This window comes from Falco rusticolus, chromosome 5 (genome assembly GCF_015220075.1).
Source record: "Falco rusticolus isolate bFalRus1 chromosome 5, bFalRus1.pri, whole genome shotgun sequence".
NCBI lineage: Eukaryota > Metazoa > Chordata > Aves > Falconiformes > Falconidae > Falco > Falco rusticolus.
The window spans coordinates 64,175,584-64,193,134 of NC_051191.1; the positions used below are offsets into that span (position 1 = coordinate 64,175,584).

General features: G+C 41.5%; 1 protein-coding gene across 1 annotated transcript in view; it reads left to right on the forward strand.

Moving 5' to 3' along the window:
- Nucleotides 1-17,551, forward strand: part of TMEM178B (transmembrane protein 178B) — a 237,081-nt gene that overhangs the window by 196,316 nt on the left and 23,214 nt on the right. The window contains exon 3 of the mRNA XM_037389882.1: nucleotides 9,194-9,331. Within this exon, the coding sequence (XP_037245779.1) occupies nucleotides 9,194-9,331 (138 nt within the window). The remainder of the gene's footprint in view (nucleotides 1-9,193; nucleotides 9,332-17,551) is intronic.

Consider the following 17,551-nt stretch of genomic DNA (forward strand, 5'->3'; position numbering starts at 1 on the left):
GGAGCTTAGGATAAATCTGCATTTTATAAAAGACCCTCAACATTGCCTGATACTGGGGTTTTACATACAATTATGTTTCTTGCTTCCTGTCACACTCCATTTGTCTTCTTTAATACAAACTTTTCTTTAATTTTCCTCATCACTCTCATTGATTCTCCATCTGGTTTTGTCCTCTCTTCTCTCATCATCAAAAGAAAAAGGGAGGAAAAAAAAGTATTTCTGTTTTTTCTTTTGCTTCCTTCTGGCTCTGATGAGCCCTGGCCACCTTTGCAAGAAGTGGTTCAAGAGATACTAACTGCAGATTAAATTTTAATAAACTTCCATGTATTTAATGGACATATAGATACTGTGATGATGGCTGGCATATAAAAAGCAGAGTGTAACAGTGTAGAGTCTGCACTTTGTGGAAGGACACTTTTGTAAACTGGACAATAAAGCCATTACTATATATAATAAGATATAGGGTTTTCTGCATCCAAATTATTTTCACACAACTGTTACTGTACTCTGTACATCATTATTATCTGGATGCCTCTGAAGAAAAAGTGGTGAACTGGCTTTCACGGCACCCTTGGGAGACAGGAGAAAGTCTGATTTTCAGAGGACAGCTTTGGAGCACCCGACCCTCCCACTGATTTCAGGGAAATCAAACTCACTGTGATCCTCACTCTAGATGTTCAGACCCTTGCAGGTAGGGGTGCTGGAGAGACCACTTGCCCCCAAGGCATCTCTAGGTGCCTGTGACACCCTGGCAGGGCTGTGTGGTGAAGCTTGTCCTGATGCCCTGCTCTGCATTTCCTTCTGTGCATTGTACCTAGTGGCAAGGATGAGTGGAGTAGGTCAGTCTTCAGTGGTGTCAGAGCAGTGCTTCTCACCAGCACCAGAAGCACTTTACAACAGTGTGTCACCTTGCCCTGAAACCCAGAGCCCATCACAGCTTTATTCCAGACCATTGGAGAATACAGTAAAACTTCCATTTAGAAAGCTGGGCTTTCCACCTGGCCTTTCCCACTGCTGCCAGTGCTGGAGGTGCTGGCACAGGGACATGGTGCCTCACATCCTCCAGGAACAATCCCTCTGGCCAGACTTAACGTGGTTCCTGAGGGTCTGTGTTCTTTCTCCCCAACAAGATCATACTTGTGGTGTGGTGGCTCAAAGGAGAGGTCACTTGAACTGAGGTGACCAGTATAGAGAAGTGTGTACTCCTGAGTTCTTCAAGGGAACAGAAAGGGAGAAAAATGAAAAAAAAAAAAAAAACCAACCCCAAAAAAACATAGCTCTGATCTGATAAAGTCCCAAAGTTCACATTGAAATTAAGCAGAAGCCATTTTATTATACGTGCCTCAAATTCTTCAACACCTGCATAATCCACAAAAGCTGTGTAACGAAAAGCCTCTTGGCATGGCTACAACTGGGAAATGTTTGCTTTGTGTGGCCTCACCTAGCAGGAGCAGGAAGGATTAAAATTATGAATATGATATGAAGAAGGATGGCCAAAACTGCAGGTGCCTCAGACTTTCTTCCCTGTTTCTAGGGAATGAGAGAGGGAAAGGAGGGATGAAAGGGTTGACTGGGCAAATTACAAGTTTAACTCTGCTGGGACCAAAGCTTGGAAACGTTCCTAGATGATCATATATTGCAGTGCTAAAAGCCTGGATAGTAAAACTGGAGAAAGATTCTTTGAGATTTGCTTTTGAACATCACTGAATAAACAGAAGTTATCAACTTCAGGTACTTTCTGAGAAAAAAGATCTCTCCAGAATCACAGAAGGGGAAGGAATGGCTTGGAGTAGGGCAGGGTAGGGTAGAGTGGAACAATGCTTTGGCATAGGCTCAGCTACTCTGGCCCACTACATCAGGGGATGTAAGGGCAAAGCTTTTGTTTCCTTCCTAGCCTGCTGTCACTCAGAGCTGAGTAGCAACACAGCAGATAATAAAAAATCCTTTTTCCTCCTCTCTGGCTGAAGTTTCTTTTACAGCAGAAGGTGAGGTAGGATTGGAGCAAAAGGCTGAACCCTTGTATGGGACGGTATTCACAGCCATCTTCCTCCCAAGACCTAGCATAAGTTTTCTGCCTTCTACAGCAGAACTGCATCTGATGTGTTAAATTTCTGTTGTGCAAATGCCTCCTCTATGTATTGACCTCTCCAATATCCATATCATAATGTCTCTTGAAGACAAATCCACCTTTTCTGCCTCATGAGGCACTTTTTCTCTCACATTTTTCCCCTTGCACTTAAACAAGCTTTGTTTCTTTCCTTCTCTACAGCCTCCTTAAACCTCTCCCGTACTATCTAGGGGTTCTCCTTTGTCTCCTATCTGCTCTACACAAGCAAAAGGCAAAAGCAAAATCAGAACTTGATGTTAAAGCTTCAGATGGTGCTTTCAGCCACTGCAGAATTCCCTAGGCCCCTGTAATTTTCCCAAATTCTGGAGGAATTGCTTTCAGACAGTAACACACCAGCGTGTGACCTGGTCTGGGATGCCCCCTCCCTCTCTGGTGCTTTATAAGAAAGTTCACTGGTAACAAGAAATTGCAGCATTGTGTGGAGTGTGCTGTTTGTCAGCATGAACCTGTGAAGGTACCAGCCTTGGTAGAAGACAGGACTTCGGTTCTCGTCTAATGGACTGCTCACCTGACTCTGAAGTTGAGGGATTTCTTGTGAAGGAAGGCAGGTTCAAGTGCCAGCCGTGCACAGCTGGCCCCTCCCTTTTGTGATTGTTTGTTTTAAATAACTGTAAGAACACTTAAGAACTCTAACAGAAGAAATCCAGATAGATGGTCTGTCCTGACAAGAATAAATCATGTGTCAGGATATCCATTCTACATGTGTCCTGAGGGACATCTTGGCTAGCACAGACCGCAGCCAGTTTGTGAAGCTTCCTATTAGCATTTCCATATAGGCAAGTTCATACATGTTGGCAACCAAACACTAAACACCTCGCCACACAACCAATAAACTCTAGTGAAGAGAAGGTAACGGGTTTTTCTGATTTAGGAGAAGTTATGCATGTACCTTATAAACACCATTGTACCTCTTGTGATAAGAAGGCTCACCTAAATTCTTTAAAGTGCCAGTTTCTCCTTTTGTGAGGGCCTTCTGCTGCTCTTTCTCTCAGCTTTGAGAAGGCTGTTTTAGTATATGTGTTTGTGACTTGCGCAGTTCCGAGTCACCCTCTGGTGCAGAGTACTTACATATAAATATAATCCACTGTTGTTGAAGTGGGTTGTACTCATTGTGATTGCATTAGAGTAATCTTTACGCTGAAGACTGGATTGCCACATGATTCAGTAAAAGGCACTCAGAGATTTTAACTGAGTCTCAGGCAAACTAATACATATTTCTTTTCTTATCTCTCCATACCTGAAGTGGAAAGAAAAGATTAAAACCTCACCCTCTACTTGCCAACCTCATCCAAAATACAGTCTTAAGCTGTGTGGAGACAATTGTGAGAGCCAGAAGATGCCAGTCAAAATCACCTGCATTAATACTTACTTGTTCATTTGTAGCTGGGAGCTGCTAGGGTTGGCCTTCAGTAAAAGTCCAATTTTACATCTTGCCCCCCTTGTAGTGTTGGGGTGAGGTAAGAGAAGGGATGATGTCAGAGAAAGGTACTTCTGCGCTGCTGGTTCTTTGTAATAGAAATCATTTGAACGAAGATTAGTGAAATCTGGTAAATTGTGCTCTTGGGCTGTGTGCAGTTCTTGAACAATTTCCAGTACGTATATTTGTTTGGAAAAGACAAAAAAGGAGTGATTTAGACTCTCTCCAGTTACAAATGTTTTTAATCCCTGGTAGAGACAAATGAGAATGAATCTAGTACAGGAGGGTATAGATCAAAGTGATGTGCAATGAAGGATTATGCTGAAGAATTATACTCTCCTAGTGTATTTCTGTTTATGGTAATACTATATTCTGAGATTTGGTCCTGGAGGGGCACAGAAATAAATTTGTGATTTCCTTTTTGGTTCCCCTGTTGTTGGGACTTCTCAGGAAAGAGCAGTGCTATACCCAGAGTATCTTCTCAGCTGTTCTGGACATTCTGGATAGAGACTTCAGAGTCCTTATAGTCCCTGTGAACTTTTGTCTATTGGGAGGAGAAAGGAGGAGATGTAGGATGCGCTCTCTGAAACACTATTTGCAGCAGTATTGCACTTCTTGATGGTCTGATAACAAGCACTGTAGCTTGATCTGGTAACAAACTCTTGAGAAAACAAAAGCAGTGCTGTGTGGTTAAAGGTCTGCCCAGAAAGCCTGATAATACAGATTCAGTTATACGCTCCTCCACAAACTTTTCACATAGCCATGGGCAAGTTGACTACTCTCATCTTGTCTTGGTTTCCCGATCTTTCACAAAAGGCTCATATTTTCCTTTCTGTATGTGTTGTGAGGAAAGAAATCTCCAATATTTTGGAAGTATGATTAAACTCCTCTGTGGGAAGGAAGATAGAGAGACATCAGCAGGAAGACCGAGCCCTTGCTTAGGAAGATGACTTGCAATTTCAAGGAAGAGGACAGAACATCAGAAGTCAAAAAGGCATATTGAAATTTTCAAGAAGTAACACTGATTCAGAACATGTTACATTTGCAGCTGCTTGGGTGTGAAACTTCTTCCATGATGTGACAACCAGCTCATTTACTTTACTGCTCATAACAAATACAGATGGACAGATATCAGGGTCAAATGAAGGGCAGGGGCATTTGCAAGGTGACAGAGAGAACCTTCCACCATACACTGCTTGGAAATAAATGGATCTTAATCAGCTCTTCTGCCTTTATCTTCAGAAAACCTTTAGAGTTAATATTCTCCAACAAAACACTAAAATGCTTTTAGGAAATGCATGTTGTTTTATGAGAATCTCTATTTTAAGGAGGTTGTCTAAAATGCTAATGTTTATTTTTTCATCACGATTCACAAAGCTTGTGGCTTTCCAATTTACCATTTCAGTTTCAGTCATGGGAACCAGATTACTTCATTCCCTGTCCTTTCTCCAATGTTGCCAATCAAGAAATTTGTTGTTTCCAGCCTACATGGACATGATATGATGCCTGCACTCCTTGCCTGATAATCCACATTGGTTTTGAGTCAGGATTGAGTTCCCTGCCTATTACTTGCAGCAGCACCTGTAGCAGTGCTAGGCATGGAAAGTACTCCCAAGGGGAAGATATTTACACACAGCTTTTAGTCTGTAAATATAAAAAAGAAAATGGGATGAAGACGGTATCTCTAAAACATGAGTGGAAAGATAATATTGCGCATTCACCCATAAGTGATGGCGGTATCTAAACCCATATAGTAAATCATTGAAAGTACTGGTCATGCAGGCAAGGCATTGAAAATAACTTCCATATTGTAGGTTTTCCAGAACAAGCAGTGTAATACCTTCCTTACTTGCACCCTGTAGCTACATTTCTGAAGGTTTGTGTTACTAGATGGTGGAGAAGGGGGATTCATAGCAGCCCTGAAATCTGTGCCCTTTGCTGCAGTGTGAGGACTTGGGATGGGTATCCAGGAGAGGATCAGCTGTAGAACCAGCTAAGTAGTGCACATGAGTGAGCTAAAATAAGGGATGTCTGCTGTTGCAGCTCCCATTTGGCTGCATAAGATTGAACAATGCATTTTGCTGGCATAGTCGCTCCTTCACTTGATTGGGACTGTCATGCTGTGATCCTGAGATGCTGCAGTTACTCAGGTTTTCAAAGGAAGAAAGATTGTAGAGAACCATTCATTTCATAGTCTAAAAATAAATAAAAGCAATTTCAGAAAATTTTAAAAAAACACACCCAGGATGCGCTGAAATGTTGTAAAGTAGTTACCTGACAAAGCATGACCCTTTTTACCTTTGCAGCATGTATTCAGGAAAGGTCTTATCAGTGCCAATCAAACACAGACAAAGCCCTATCAATTTTTACTGATGAGCTGTTTATTTATATGGCATCATTCGTTCCTAAATTAGCAGAAGGAATTTATATATTGCCTCGAGTAGATAGTGCAAATCTTTGCTTTTCTGCTGTCCTTTCCACATCAAGCACCACGCCAACAGAACAGTAATCATAAAAAGTACCACTAATAGGGTTTGTGCTCCTGTTCTCTTGCCTTCTCCTCACTAAATAGCCTGAGGGTAATGATTCAGTTACATATATTACATACCTTTCCCACAAATCAATCACTCTGAACAGATTTGTTCCCAGCACTGACCTCAGCTTCATGTGGGCTCTGACAGGTGAGGAGCACTGGGAAGATGCTGTTGGACAAGTGCAGGCTGTTTATGAAACCAACTTTGCAACCCCCTTTCCCAGCACTGCCATTTGCAAGAGCTGCCCTCGAGGAAGGTTATGGCAGGACAAAAGCCAAGATAGTTTTGAATAGAAAAGGAAGTTTATATTTTATTTATTTCAGATAAGACCTTATGGCTGGGCTTGCGAGGAGCAGCTTTGCAGCTGGCCTAAGCAATGGTAATCTTAGACTAAGCCCACTGAACTTGCAAGATTTCATAAGGAATTTAAATTTTGATTTTTTTTATATGTGGTATTAAGTGTCTGTCAGAGGTTAGCTTTCTGTTTTTGTCAAGAGATAATGTAAGCCCAGAGTTGAGATGCTGATGGATTTTGCTGTTTTGTTAGAAAGGGAATTTTAGGTTCCACCTGGAGAAGAGGTCAAGTGAAGCAAACTTCAAAACTAGGCCTAGAAATCTTGGTCCTGCTACTTCAACTCTTCTGTTCAATGACAAACTCACACTGATTTTAGTGGGGTAAAAAAAAGTTTCTCAGTTTGGTATGTAGGATGTGGGAATGCCTGTGATCCTCTCTGGGATCTATGAAAACTGGCTCCATCAGCTAGTCATTAGCGTAGGTCCGAGAAGTTACTGACATCTTGCAGCTGAATAAAGCTATTTAAATTTAGCTCATTAAAAGCAGGTTGTTAGGGTATGTTTCCATTAGGACGAGCAAGTGCTGTTACCTACAGTCAGCAGTTGCAAGTTTAAATGGCCGGGTTTTGTAGGGCTGACACAGACAGCTGTGCAGTGCTTCTGAGAGACGTGTTGTGCTGTTATTGAAAATGGCATAGGAAACAGTAAACATTTTATGGTTTTATATATCTTTCAAATTGAGCCCAGGCCTTCATGGGCTGAAAAGTAGGAAGACACTCTGCCATCAAAGATGCTTGCTAACATTTACTGCTTGTTTTAGAAAGCACTCTGAGAAATTCCAAAGGAAGAGACTAGTGTTGCCTATGGGAAGTATGAGTTTCTGCAGGAAATGCATTTTTTTCCTGCACTAGACTTCCTTGAACATATTCAAATGCTTTGTAGGGAGTTTCTATTAAGTTTTTTTTGTCGACAGTCACAAACCTAAAATAAAAATACTAATTTCAAGATGTGTATCATGTTAAAAGGACCCTGGTCACTGGTGGGCTGAAGGCCTGGTAATCTTTACATTGTCACAGGGACTCCTTGAAAAAACGGTGTCAATCTACAGGAACTGGTTATAGTTTCAAGGGAGGGATAGAGTTCTGCAACTCAATCTTGCATAAGAACTGATGTAATGAACACAGCCCTGACTAAGCTGCCTTCCACTGGATCAAATAATTCTGTCCCAACACACCTACAGATCTTGTAGACACTTAGCATTTTGGGTAAGGAGTTTTGTAAGTCTCTGACAATGCTGATTTATCACTGTTCACAAATTTCACTGAATCTGCTCTGCTGGTATTGGTGGTCCTTTTGCTCCACTGTGGGAAAAAGGTAAAAAAATAACAGAAATTGAGAAACAGTCAAAGGGCAGCCAAGGAGAAAAGCTGCCACAGAGACTGGTGGATGATTCACAGTTTTCAAATCTTCCTCCCCCTGTCATAAGCATTCTGTTTCTTGTAAGAAAGTGAAATCATTCGTATGCAAAAAAAAAAAAAAAAAATTAAAAGAAAATGTTTCAGGAGGGAAACAAATGTTTGGAGAACCGACTTGGCTGGAATTTTCCCTGCACATAGACTCTTGACATATCAGTGCTTAAACTTTCTAAGCTTGCATGGTGGGGGACAGGGAACAATCAAATGTTAGTGAAGATGCCCTCATCTGTTCTGTTGAGGGTGTAAAGATGCTCTTTAGCTCTCATAGTCCTTGCTATTTCAGTTGCCAGGTGGTCTGCCTGCCCAGATTACACATCAAAAACATCTGTGAAAAATTTCTTTTTCCCTCCAGCACATGCAGAGGGAGTCAGAGGATCCCAGTAGTCCCATTCTTTTTGCAGATGGCAAATACGTGATGTAGCCAGGCCTAATTTAAGGGTTCCTTACATTAGGTCCTGGGCATCTTTTTCCTTTATTTATGAGATAAATAGAGGTCAAATCCATGCACCCATATCAGATGTACTCAGTCCTCACTTGCAGAGCACAAAATGCTTCACTACAGTCCCTGACCTCCTCTTACTCTGAGTGCTCCCCAGAGCACTCAGAAATGTCCTCACCAAAAATCATCTGACAAGGTCACCATATAGATACAAGAAAAGACAATAAAGTGTCCTATGCCCTAGCCATGTATCTGCAGTGCATTTATTATCTCTGACACCAGAACATCTGTGTGCCTCATCATCCTGGAGGTACCGGGTTCCACACACACCACTGCTGGACAGCAAGGCATCATGGCCCAACTTACACATGGGAAGTCACAGCCCAGAGGGGCTCAATGACTTGCCCAGGATCATACAGGGGATCAGAACCAAGGTGGATTCCCCATCACGTCTGCACTGGAGCAAAGCATAGAGACTGCTTTGTATATCAGTTTGAGCAGGTAGATCCATTGGATGCAGTAGAGTAATGGATGGAGATGAGAAGGCTGGATTTAAACAGATGCTGTGCTACTCAGACACTAGAGCTATTAGGTACAGCATTGCACTGAGGCCATTTTACAACTTTTAATTCCTGAGCAAATTGTCACAAATCACTTGGGAGCATCTGCACTGAGCCTTGTTGTATGGTGAAATAGTCACCTGCTCTTTCTCCCCAGCCCAAGCTAGTTTCTTAATTTATGGATCGTCCTCCCTCTGAACCATCCTTACTCAAATCATCCCATGCCAACACACACTAAAGACCTTGCAGATCAGTAGTGTTTTGGATTGAGACTGTTACAAACTTCTGATGATGCTAATTATTCACTGTTCACACACATACTGTTTTTCTGTCTTTCCCACTGCAGATCTGCGTAGGATGACAGCTGGCTTCATGGGCATGGCTGTGGCCATCATCCTCTTCGGATGGATTATTGGGGTGCTGGGGTGCTGTTGGGATCGAGGCCTTATGCAGTATGTGGCGGGGCTTCTCTTCCTCATGGGAGGTAAGGATGTTGGTGTTTGAAGAAATGTATTTTCCTCGCTGTTTTCATGTTTCCTCTTTCCACACGTCCCTTCTTTTCTAAGTTGCTGAAAACATGTTTTCAGAGTTGTTTTAGGTGATCTGGACTTGGTTTCATCCCAAGCTCCTTCTGGTGGACATCAAAGATAACCCAACCATAGTTACATTACTTCTGTCACATAGCAGTGTCCATAAGTCACAGGACTGGAAAGGGCCTTCTGAGTTGTTCAGTCCAGTGCTCTGTTTTTGCAAGTAACATTGTCACCCTTGAACTTAATAAGCTTAATAAATTTAGTAATAAAAATCTGAAGATTGTGCAGATGTTATTCCCACCACATCCTGTTTCACCACAGTGGGACTCTTTACTTTGGTAAGTAGAAACCGTGCTCAAAATTTTAACATGTATTTATTCCCCATCAGTTGTTTTGGAGTTGAATGTAACCTTTAGTTTATGTGTCTCTCTTCTTTCTCTAATGTATCTATCACATTTGCCTTTTTCATGCAGGGTCACACTAGATACCCACAGTCGTCTTTCAGTTGGATAATACATCCAGGCCTTTCTCCTCCTTTGTAATTTCCTACTGATGATATCCCAATTTACGGCAGAGGTTCTGTTTATTACTCCCCAGGTACATGCCCTGGCACTCTATGCTTTTGAGCTTCTTCCCCTTTCTACTACACCAGCCCTCGAGGTCATCCAACATTTCCCGTGTAATGTTCCAGCCTTTCTTACTACAGATGCCATCCGATTCTGTCAGCAGGTTTCATGACACGCAGTTACTTGAAATGAAGGATGTGAGAGTCAAGTCCCAAACACAGCGCTGGGTGAACGCCTCATAGTGAACAGCACTATTTCTGTTCTCTCTTTTCTCTGCTGGTGTTTTTTGTTCAACTGGGGTTTTGCCTCCCAGGCAGATCATAGTGCATGTGGTCACCTGTTCACCTGTTCTGTGGTGTGACACGGCTGAGTGTATGAATTACAGGAAAGCTTCTTTAGTCCCAGAAGAGGAGTTAAGTGCTCGGGTAACAAGTATTTATGTTCCAGTGCTGTTGGTGCGGTAACATAGATATTAGCTCTCTTGGTGCCCCAAAACACATTTGAAGTCTACCAGTACCTTGTGCGAGCACACACTGGTCTATATGCAGATGTCTGTAAATGGTTTGTTGTGGGTGTCGATACTTTATGGGCAATGGGTCTGCCAGAATAGCTTGGTATTTCTTATGTAATTAAAAGCTTAGTTTGCACAGGGGCCTATTTTGCTCCATTATACTCAGGTATCTGTGTGGATTTCATTTACTACAGTACAACATTCAGATTAAAATATTAGGACTGTACTAAATAAATATAGAAAACAATTTTATTAGGAATTAGCTAAGAATTCTTTACTAACTGGAAATCTTCATCATATATGGGGGAGTTTCTAGTGCAGCTACAGAGATTACTTGTTGGCTTAATGTTATTTGTCAGTGATTTGAAAGTTGGTTGATAAAAGTTTTCAGGTGAAACAAGACTCAGTGTAACCATGCATAATGGGATGGGTCACTCATAGCTCACAAAACCGTCTTTTGGTATGCTCAAACAATACGTATTTCAGCGGAGACAGATCCAAGGTTATGCAACTGGGAACAAAAAGTGTCAGTCATCCTCGTAGAATGAGAGGCTGCCTCTCAGAAAGCAGCAGCTCTGAAAAGGTCTCTGGGATCATGGTTGCTGGGAGCATCCAGTTGCACAGGAGCTCTCAGTGCAATGCAGCTGCTAAACGTACCTATTTTGATGGGAATGCGCAATAAGAGCAGAGGTGGGGCTATCTCTGGGCAAAGGACATCTATTTCTGGACATCCTAATCTGGTGTCCATACTGGAGAAGGACATAGAAAAATTGGGAGATGTTTGCAGAAGAGCTGCAAGAATGACTCAAGGTCTGAAAAAGAAGAAAAATACAGCATGCCGCAAAAAGGTGATTGCTTGAAACTGTTTAACAGAAGGTTTGTAATTGACTGGAACACAGTGTGGAAGTACCTATGCAAGGAGAAGTCATCTGATTGTAGCATGCTCTTTGCATAGACAAAAAAGTCCAGTAGTTGGAATCTTAAACTAATTGATATGAGAGGCACTAGATTTTTTTTATCTGTCAAATTCTGTCAAGATGTGTGGTATTTTTAATAAAGATGTGTTGGGAGGAGATCAAACTTATTTTCTGCTCCAGCAGAGACATGTGGATCAGGGTTACAAAAGGTTGATCTGTTTCTTGTTTTGCACAAGTCAGTGGCAACTGCTATACCTTTCCTGATTTCTTTTAACAGCATATGTGCATAAAGTAACACCTACAAACTGAAGCAGTCAGCTAAAAAAATACACAAATAGACCATCTAATCTAAAAGTCAGTAGCTATCCATGTTTTCGGACTGTGTCATATGTTGCATAGTCATTCCTTTTACAGCCAATGAATCTTTTAATTTGAACCTTTTTATTCCTGGACAGAGTTTGAATACAAAGATGTTACTTCTATGATGGTGTAAATGCTGTCTACATTTCATCCTGCTGGTCCTCAAAATGCATGGAGCTAGTGTGCCTCTTAGTTTTGCCTAGCTTTTTCTCTGGCCTAGTAACAGGAAAAATGCTTTGGGAGGCTTATGGCATCTGACCTCGCTGCAGATGAGAGTTAAAACTCAGACTGTGTTAAAACGGTAGCTATATAATCAGCCTGAAATCTAACTTTCCTTTTCATTTGCAATGCCGCTTGTCTTGGCTATGTTTGTAGCATTTGCTCTGTTTTAATTTCTAGACAAATAGCTCCTCTGTAATGCTTAAACATTCCTGGCTTACCATATCTATGGGGTTTGTCCCTTATTGCCCATAATTCTTTGACCAGGAAATCTCAGTGGAGCACTGGGAAATGTGCTATGATAATCTAACAAGACCAGACGTGGTTTCCTTGGACCTCCGGGTTTTTATTATCTTTACTGAACAGTATCCTTGCTAGCCCATGTGGCGGTGCCTAATAAGGACTTGCTTTAGCGTGCTTGATCTGATTTCTCAAGCAAATTCCTGAAATAAGTAATTTGTGAAATGCAGGCCGTTATCTGGTATTAGCTCATCTGGAATCCAGGACATATAAACTGTGATTTACACTGTTATTCAACATGTTTTGTAACAAGTAAAAAATTATTACAAAATCATCTTTTTGATTAGTCCAGATGTATCTATATCAACAGCAATCACAGGTCTCTCGTGGCTTCCAAAGTTGTTCTGCAAATTTTTCTGTATTTATTGTAGAATTTGTACTTGGATTCCTTATCTTGAACAACAGCATTTGCCTGACCGTAGTAGAATATTTTTTTCAGTCCCTCATCTTGTGCAGAGCCAGATGGATACTGCAAATTATGTTTAGTATTTTTGACCTCATTTTGCATAATGGTACTGCTGCATAGCCTCCTGTACCCAAAGTTGCAGTATCTGTTGTAGTTTCATTTTAGTATTGTCAGTGTGATTTTATCCTGCAAGGTGGGAGAGTTTCGCTTCCTGAGAGTTTCTCCATTTGGAATTGTGCTTTTAAGTTTCACTAAGACTAGTTCATTTTATGCATCTTATTTGAGACTGTTTAATTCTATTACAGAAGTGGGTCACACTCAAATTATGCATAACTCCACAAGCACATCCTCTTGCAGCTTCTTGCGTTTTCTCTACGTGCAAATTATTGAAAATCTTTGTACCAGTAAAAGCTCCATACTGGGCATGTCATCCAGTAATTTTGTAATTTTATAATCATTTCTGGAGCCTTTGAAGCATCTGTAACACTGCTTCCAAATGTCAGAGTCCTGTGGCAAACCTGATGTTTTCATGCTTATCAAGTATTTGGTAGTAGTCTAAAAGGAATTCAGTTAAACATTTACCTGAGGAAATGCATATGGGGCATTTTTTACATTGTGTTTTGATGAAAGTTATATTTACTTGCACCAAAACCATGCCTTTGGTTTTTGAAGTCTAGACACGACCTCCTCATCAGTTCCCAGGAAGTAGTGCTCGCATTTTCTGGCTCTGAGTTCTTTTGAATGTATTCAAAGCTTTAACTTGTTTGGGTTTATTATTATGGCAAACCTGTCAAGTCATTTGATTGGTGTCTTTACTCCCTCAACAGCAGCTAATATTACTGCCAGGTCAAGGTCAGATTTCAGGTTTTCTTCCAGTTTCAACGAGTTGAGATGCTATGAAGTGCCACACTGGAAGTCTACCAAGGCAAATTCCTGTATCAGTTCTTTGGGTTGTTCAAGAATATTTTCTGTTTCATGATAAGCAGACAAGCTAGATATCCATCTAACTATTGGGGTTTTCCGCCTGCTGACCAACATATTCATTCATAGGATCTTCCTGTTTTAGCACCTCAGATTCTGCTAGGTGGATTGTCCTTCCACAGCTGTGCAAACCCAACCTCACCACACCTTCTGGTATTGTACTCGCTTTACAAAAGCAGCTTTTAAATACAATCTCTGATAACCTGTTGTTTCCCAGTTCAGCTCTGATTTAATTTCAGTCAGCTGTTTCGAAACATCATGTGGCTTGATTTATTTCTAGTTTTGAGGACAGGGCTGACTTTGTACCTAAATGCCCCAAAACCTTTTTCCTCCTCATCAGCGCCTGCTTGGGGAAAGTGGGGTGGCAGGGCCGCCCCGTGGTGGCATGCTCCAGTGCTTTAGCAGCGGTTGCCTCCTTCCCTTCCCGACCTGGTACACCTCCTTGCTGAACTGCTGTCCCTTGTCCCAGCTGGAAATATAAAATGGCATTTCCAATACCTTGTTCTGGTGCTTGCTTCAGCACAAAATCACCCCTGGCCAAAGCTACATTACTTGCCTCTGTAGATGTATTCAAAGACCCACAAAGAAAGAGATTTTATCATCCTTATCAGAGTTCTGTCCTTCAGCCACACATTCATGTATTTTCCTCTTGTAAGTCTGTAATTTGTACTGAGAACACATTCCAGTGAAATAGTTAGCGGTTTTACTGCATGCCTAACAAGGCAGCCCTTCAGGGAGAGACTTCTGCATTGTCTTATTTTGTTCCAAATTTACTGCAAATAAATGCGATAAATCATCTCTGCGCTTGTTTACTGTTTTACCTGTTCTCTTCACTCTTATCTGGTCTCTGCCAGTTTTGTCTTGTGACATGCACTTTAGGATCACTTTAGGGTTTTTTCCCATTTTCTAAGTTTCCTTAGAGAAGCATGTAATTTTACTAGCCTTGCAAATATTCATTACTCTTTGCAAAGTCAAGCATGTTTCTTGCTGTAACCTTGCTTTGAGCCAATTATAAATTTTACCATTAATAATTCAGTCTCTAATTAGTCTATTTGAAAATTATTCCAGCTGCTAAATGCCCTTATTCATGTGATTTAGCTTCACCATGCAGATCTGTAATAAAATGATCTGTAGTCTCACATAGCAGCTCATTTCTTGTCTTTGCCTAGTGACATTTTTGCATGAAATACTGGGCTTGAGGCTTTGCTCGGGAGTCTGAAATACTTTTTTTTACTGGCACTTAAAGGCCTGGAAGTCTTGCTGCACACATACAGCAGTGCTATGGAGTTTTCCCTCTGATTTTCTGCCCTAGCATTTACTTTCAGAAACATCAGGAATTTCTTTCATCCTCTCCTCCTCTCTCCTCTCCAGTGATGCTCTGCCAGTCTGGGGGATTTGAGCACCATTTGCCAGCCCACTTCTGCTGGTGATATTGGGTTCTCTTGACCCACCTAAGAGTGCTGTGGAAACATTCCTCTTTGCAGCTCATCCATACTCACAGGAGTTAGGTCAGGGTAACAAAAGCTTCAAACCTTTTCCCACAGCAGAAGTGAACACCTATTCTTTCCAGTGCTGGCTGCTGTAGCAGAGATAAGCAGGCAGGAAAGATGTGTGAGAGGAAGAAAAATTCAAGTTATGCAGGTGTGCTGGCACATTTAATGCTTTATTTCAGATACACAAGAACGGATGTTTATTAAAGAAATAAAGACCAACCCACTTAGAATGTATGAGTACATTCTGCTTTCATAGTCTAATCCAGGAGAAACAACCTTTATAAATAATTTCCATCCTTCTCCCTTCTCAGAAGTAGTTCCAAAATATTCCTTCCTTCAGTCCAGGGGTAAGTCAACCAACTGCTTTATTAGCCCTGCAGCCGGAGGTGAACTGACCATTTACACGTGGTCCCCTTCTCCCACCCCATCCTTGCCACGTTTCACACAGGTCTGTTCACAAGGTGCCGGGGGGACAAGGACACACTCAGGGCTTCGTGCCAGTGTCTGCTAGAGCCCAGCAGCTGCCAGACCACTACTTGCTGTGGCCAGGAGCTGACGACAGGCTATACTGGGGGATGCAAACCCCATCAGAAAGTGGGACCTCTCAAATAGGGCTTGGGAGCCCATGTGGCACATTTGTCAGTACAGATGTGCTGCACACGTCTGTATCCTCTGTCACTCCCCACCTCCATGGACAGTCTGGTCTTCAAACTCCCCAAGCCTGTGTGCTGTGCTTGCTTCGCCTGTGCTGTGCATATGTTAGTAGATGACAACTGAGGCATCTGTGTATTTGCAGCCATGGATCGTTACCAGCTGTTGAGTCATTTGAGTCCCAAATTTAACTCACTGTACTTTGAAAATAGCACATAGCGGTAGCAAATAAGAGTGTTTATTCTACACAACTGTGGTCCTGCCATCTCAAAATAATCACTCCACTGCTGAATAATTTAGGAAACAAAAATGGAGCAATTTAATACAGCAAGTGTAAGGCAAAGCTCTGTGATTGACATCTCCTAGGCAGTTACAAAGTACTTGCATAGCAGCTGCCAAGAGGAGGCAAAAAGAAAGATAAACAAAAAGAGGAAAGTGAAAGACATCTTCGGTGTTCATTTAGAAAGCAGTGTGTCAAACAGGGCACCTAGGATTTCTATTTCTCATCAATAATCAAGGCCTCTACCCATTCTTCAGGATGTTCACTTGTGGTGACATGGAAGTTGGAAAATACTTTCTGTGTTCATATTTATTTTTTTTCCTTTTCCATAACATTCTTTGAAAATCCAGTTTCTTTTGCTCTTTCCCAAAAGGAATAGCATTAGAGAGTTTACATAAAATCTTTCTTTATATGGAAGGCAAATGCATATGGGTGTGCACAAGTGTATGCATACAGATCTTAAGGAAAAGCACATCACTTTATAAAAACAGAAGTCTACAATAAGTAGCGGTTATCTGAGGCTGTGAAGCTTGGCATAAATACAGTTTTCACAAAGCATAATACCTTTTGTCAGTTTGGAAAGTATTTAATAAATCAAAACAAGTTAGATTACTGGAAACGGTGAGATGCTGATCAAGTTTTGATCCTACAGGAGATACTAATTAGTGATGACTGCAGAAGAACTTAAGAATTCAGCAAAACTCCTTGCAGACCACTGTAAGAATTTATTTATGCAGATTGACCTCCAGATGGAGACAAAAGGCTGGTTTGTATCAAGAGGTGCCATAATTGGTTATGAAAGTCTTTGAAAAAAGCCTCAGTGTGACAAGGTCAGCGCCCTCTCTGCCATGCCTCCCACACCACCACATACACTCTTGTTCTTAGCCTGTGCCTTTTGGTTTACATTTTGCATTATGCTTTAAAGTGATTTCAGGCCTCGAATTGGAATGAACTTGAGTTAATGCACAGTGTTAATGGGGTTTTAAATGTTTAAACCTCTCTAGGCTCTTGATTGTTTAAAACCCTCAAACAAATTACAGGGTGTTGTGGAAGGCAGAAAAGGAGCTGACGGAGGTCTTAGGGGACCTGTGATGAGACCCAGAGCTCAGAGCAGCCATGCAGGCTTTGTGCCTTAGTGCCCATCAGACGGCAACACAAACAAGACCAAGTGCATGCATATTAAGGTAATAAGAGCTAGCCTGTTTTTATAAATGACCTTTTTCATCACTTACAGATGTCTCAGTCCCTCGTTCAAACAGGTCCTCTCCTGCACAGATTGCAGTATCCCTCGTGGGTTGCAGATCATGTTCCTTGCTCCCATTTTAGGCTATCTTTCTGGGCCTAAAGAGTGGCCCTTCTTTTCTTATGTATTTCAAAACCTCAAAACTGATGGATGCATGCATGTCCTGATACACGTATATGGACATAGATCCACTAGACATATATACATCCAGTCTGCATACGTAGATAGGACTGGAGGTGCTTCT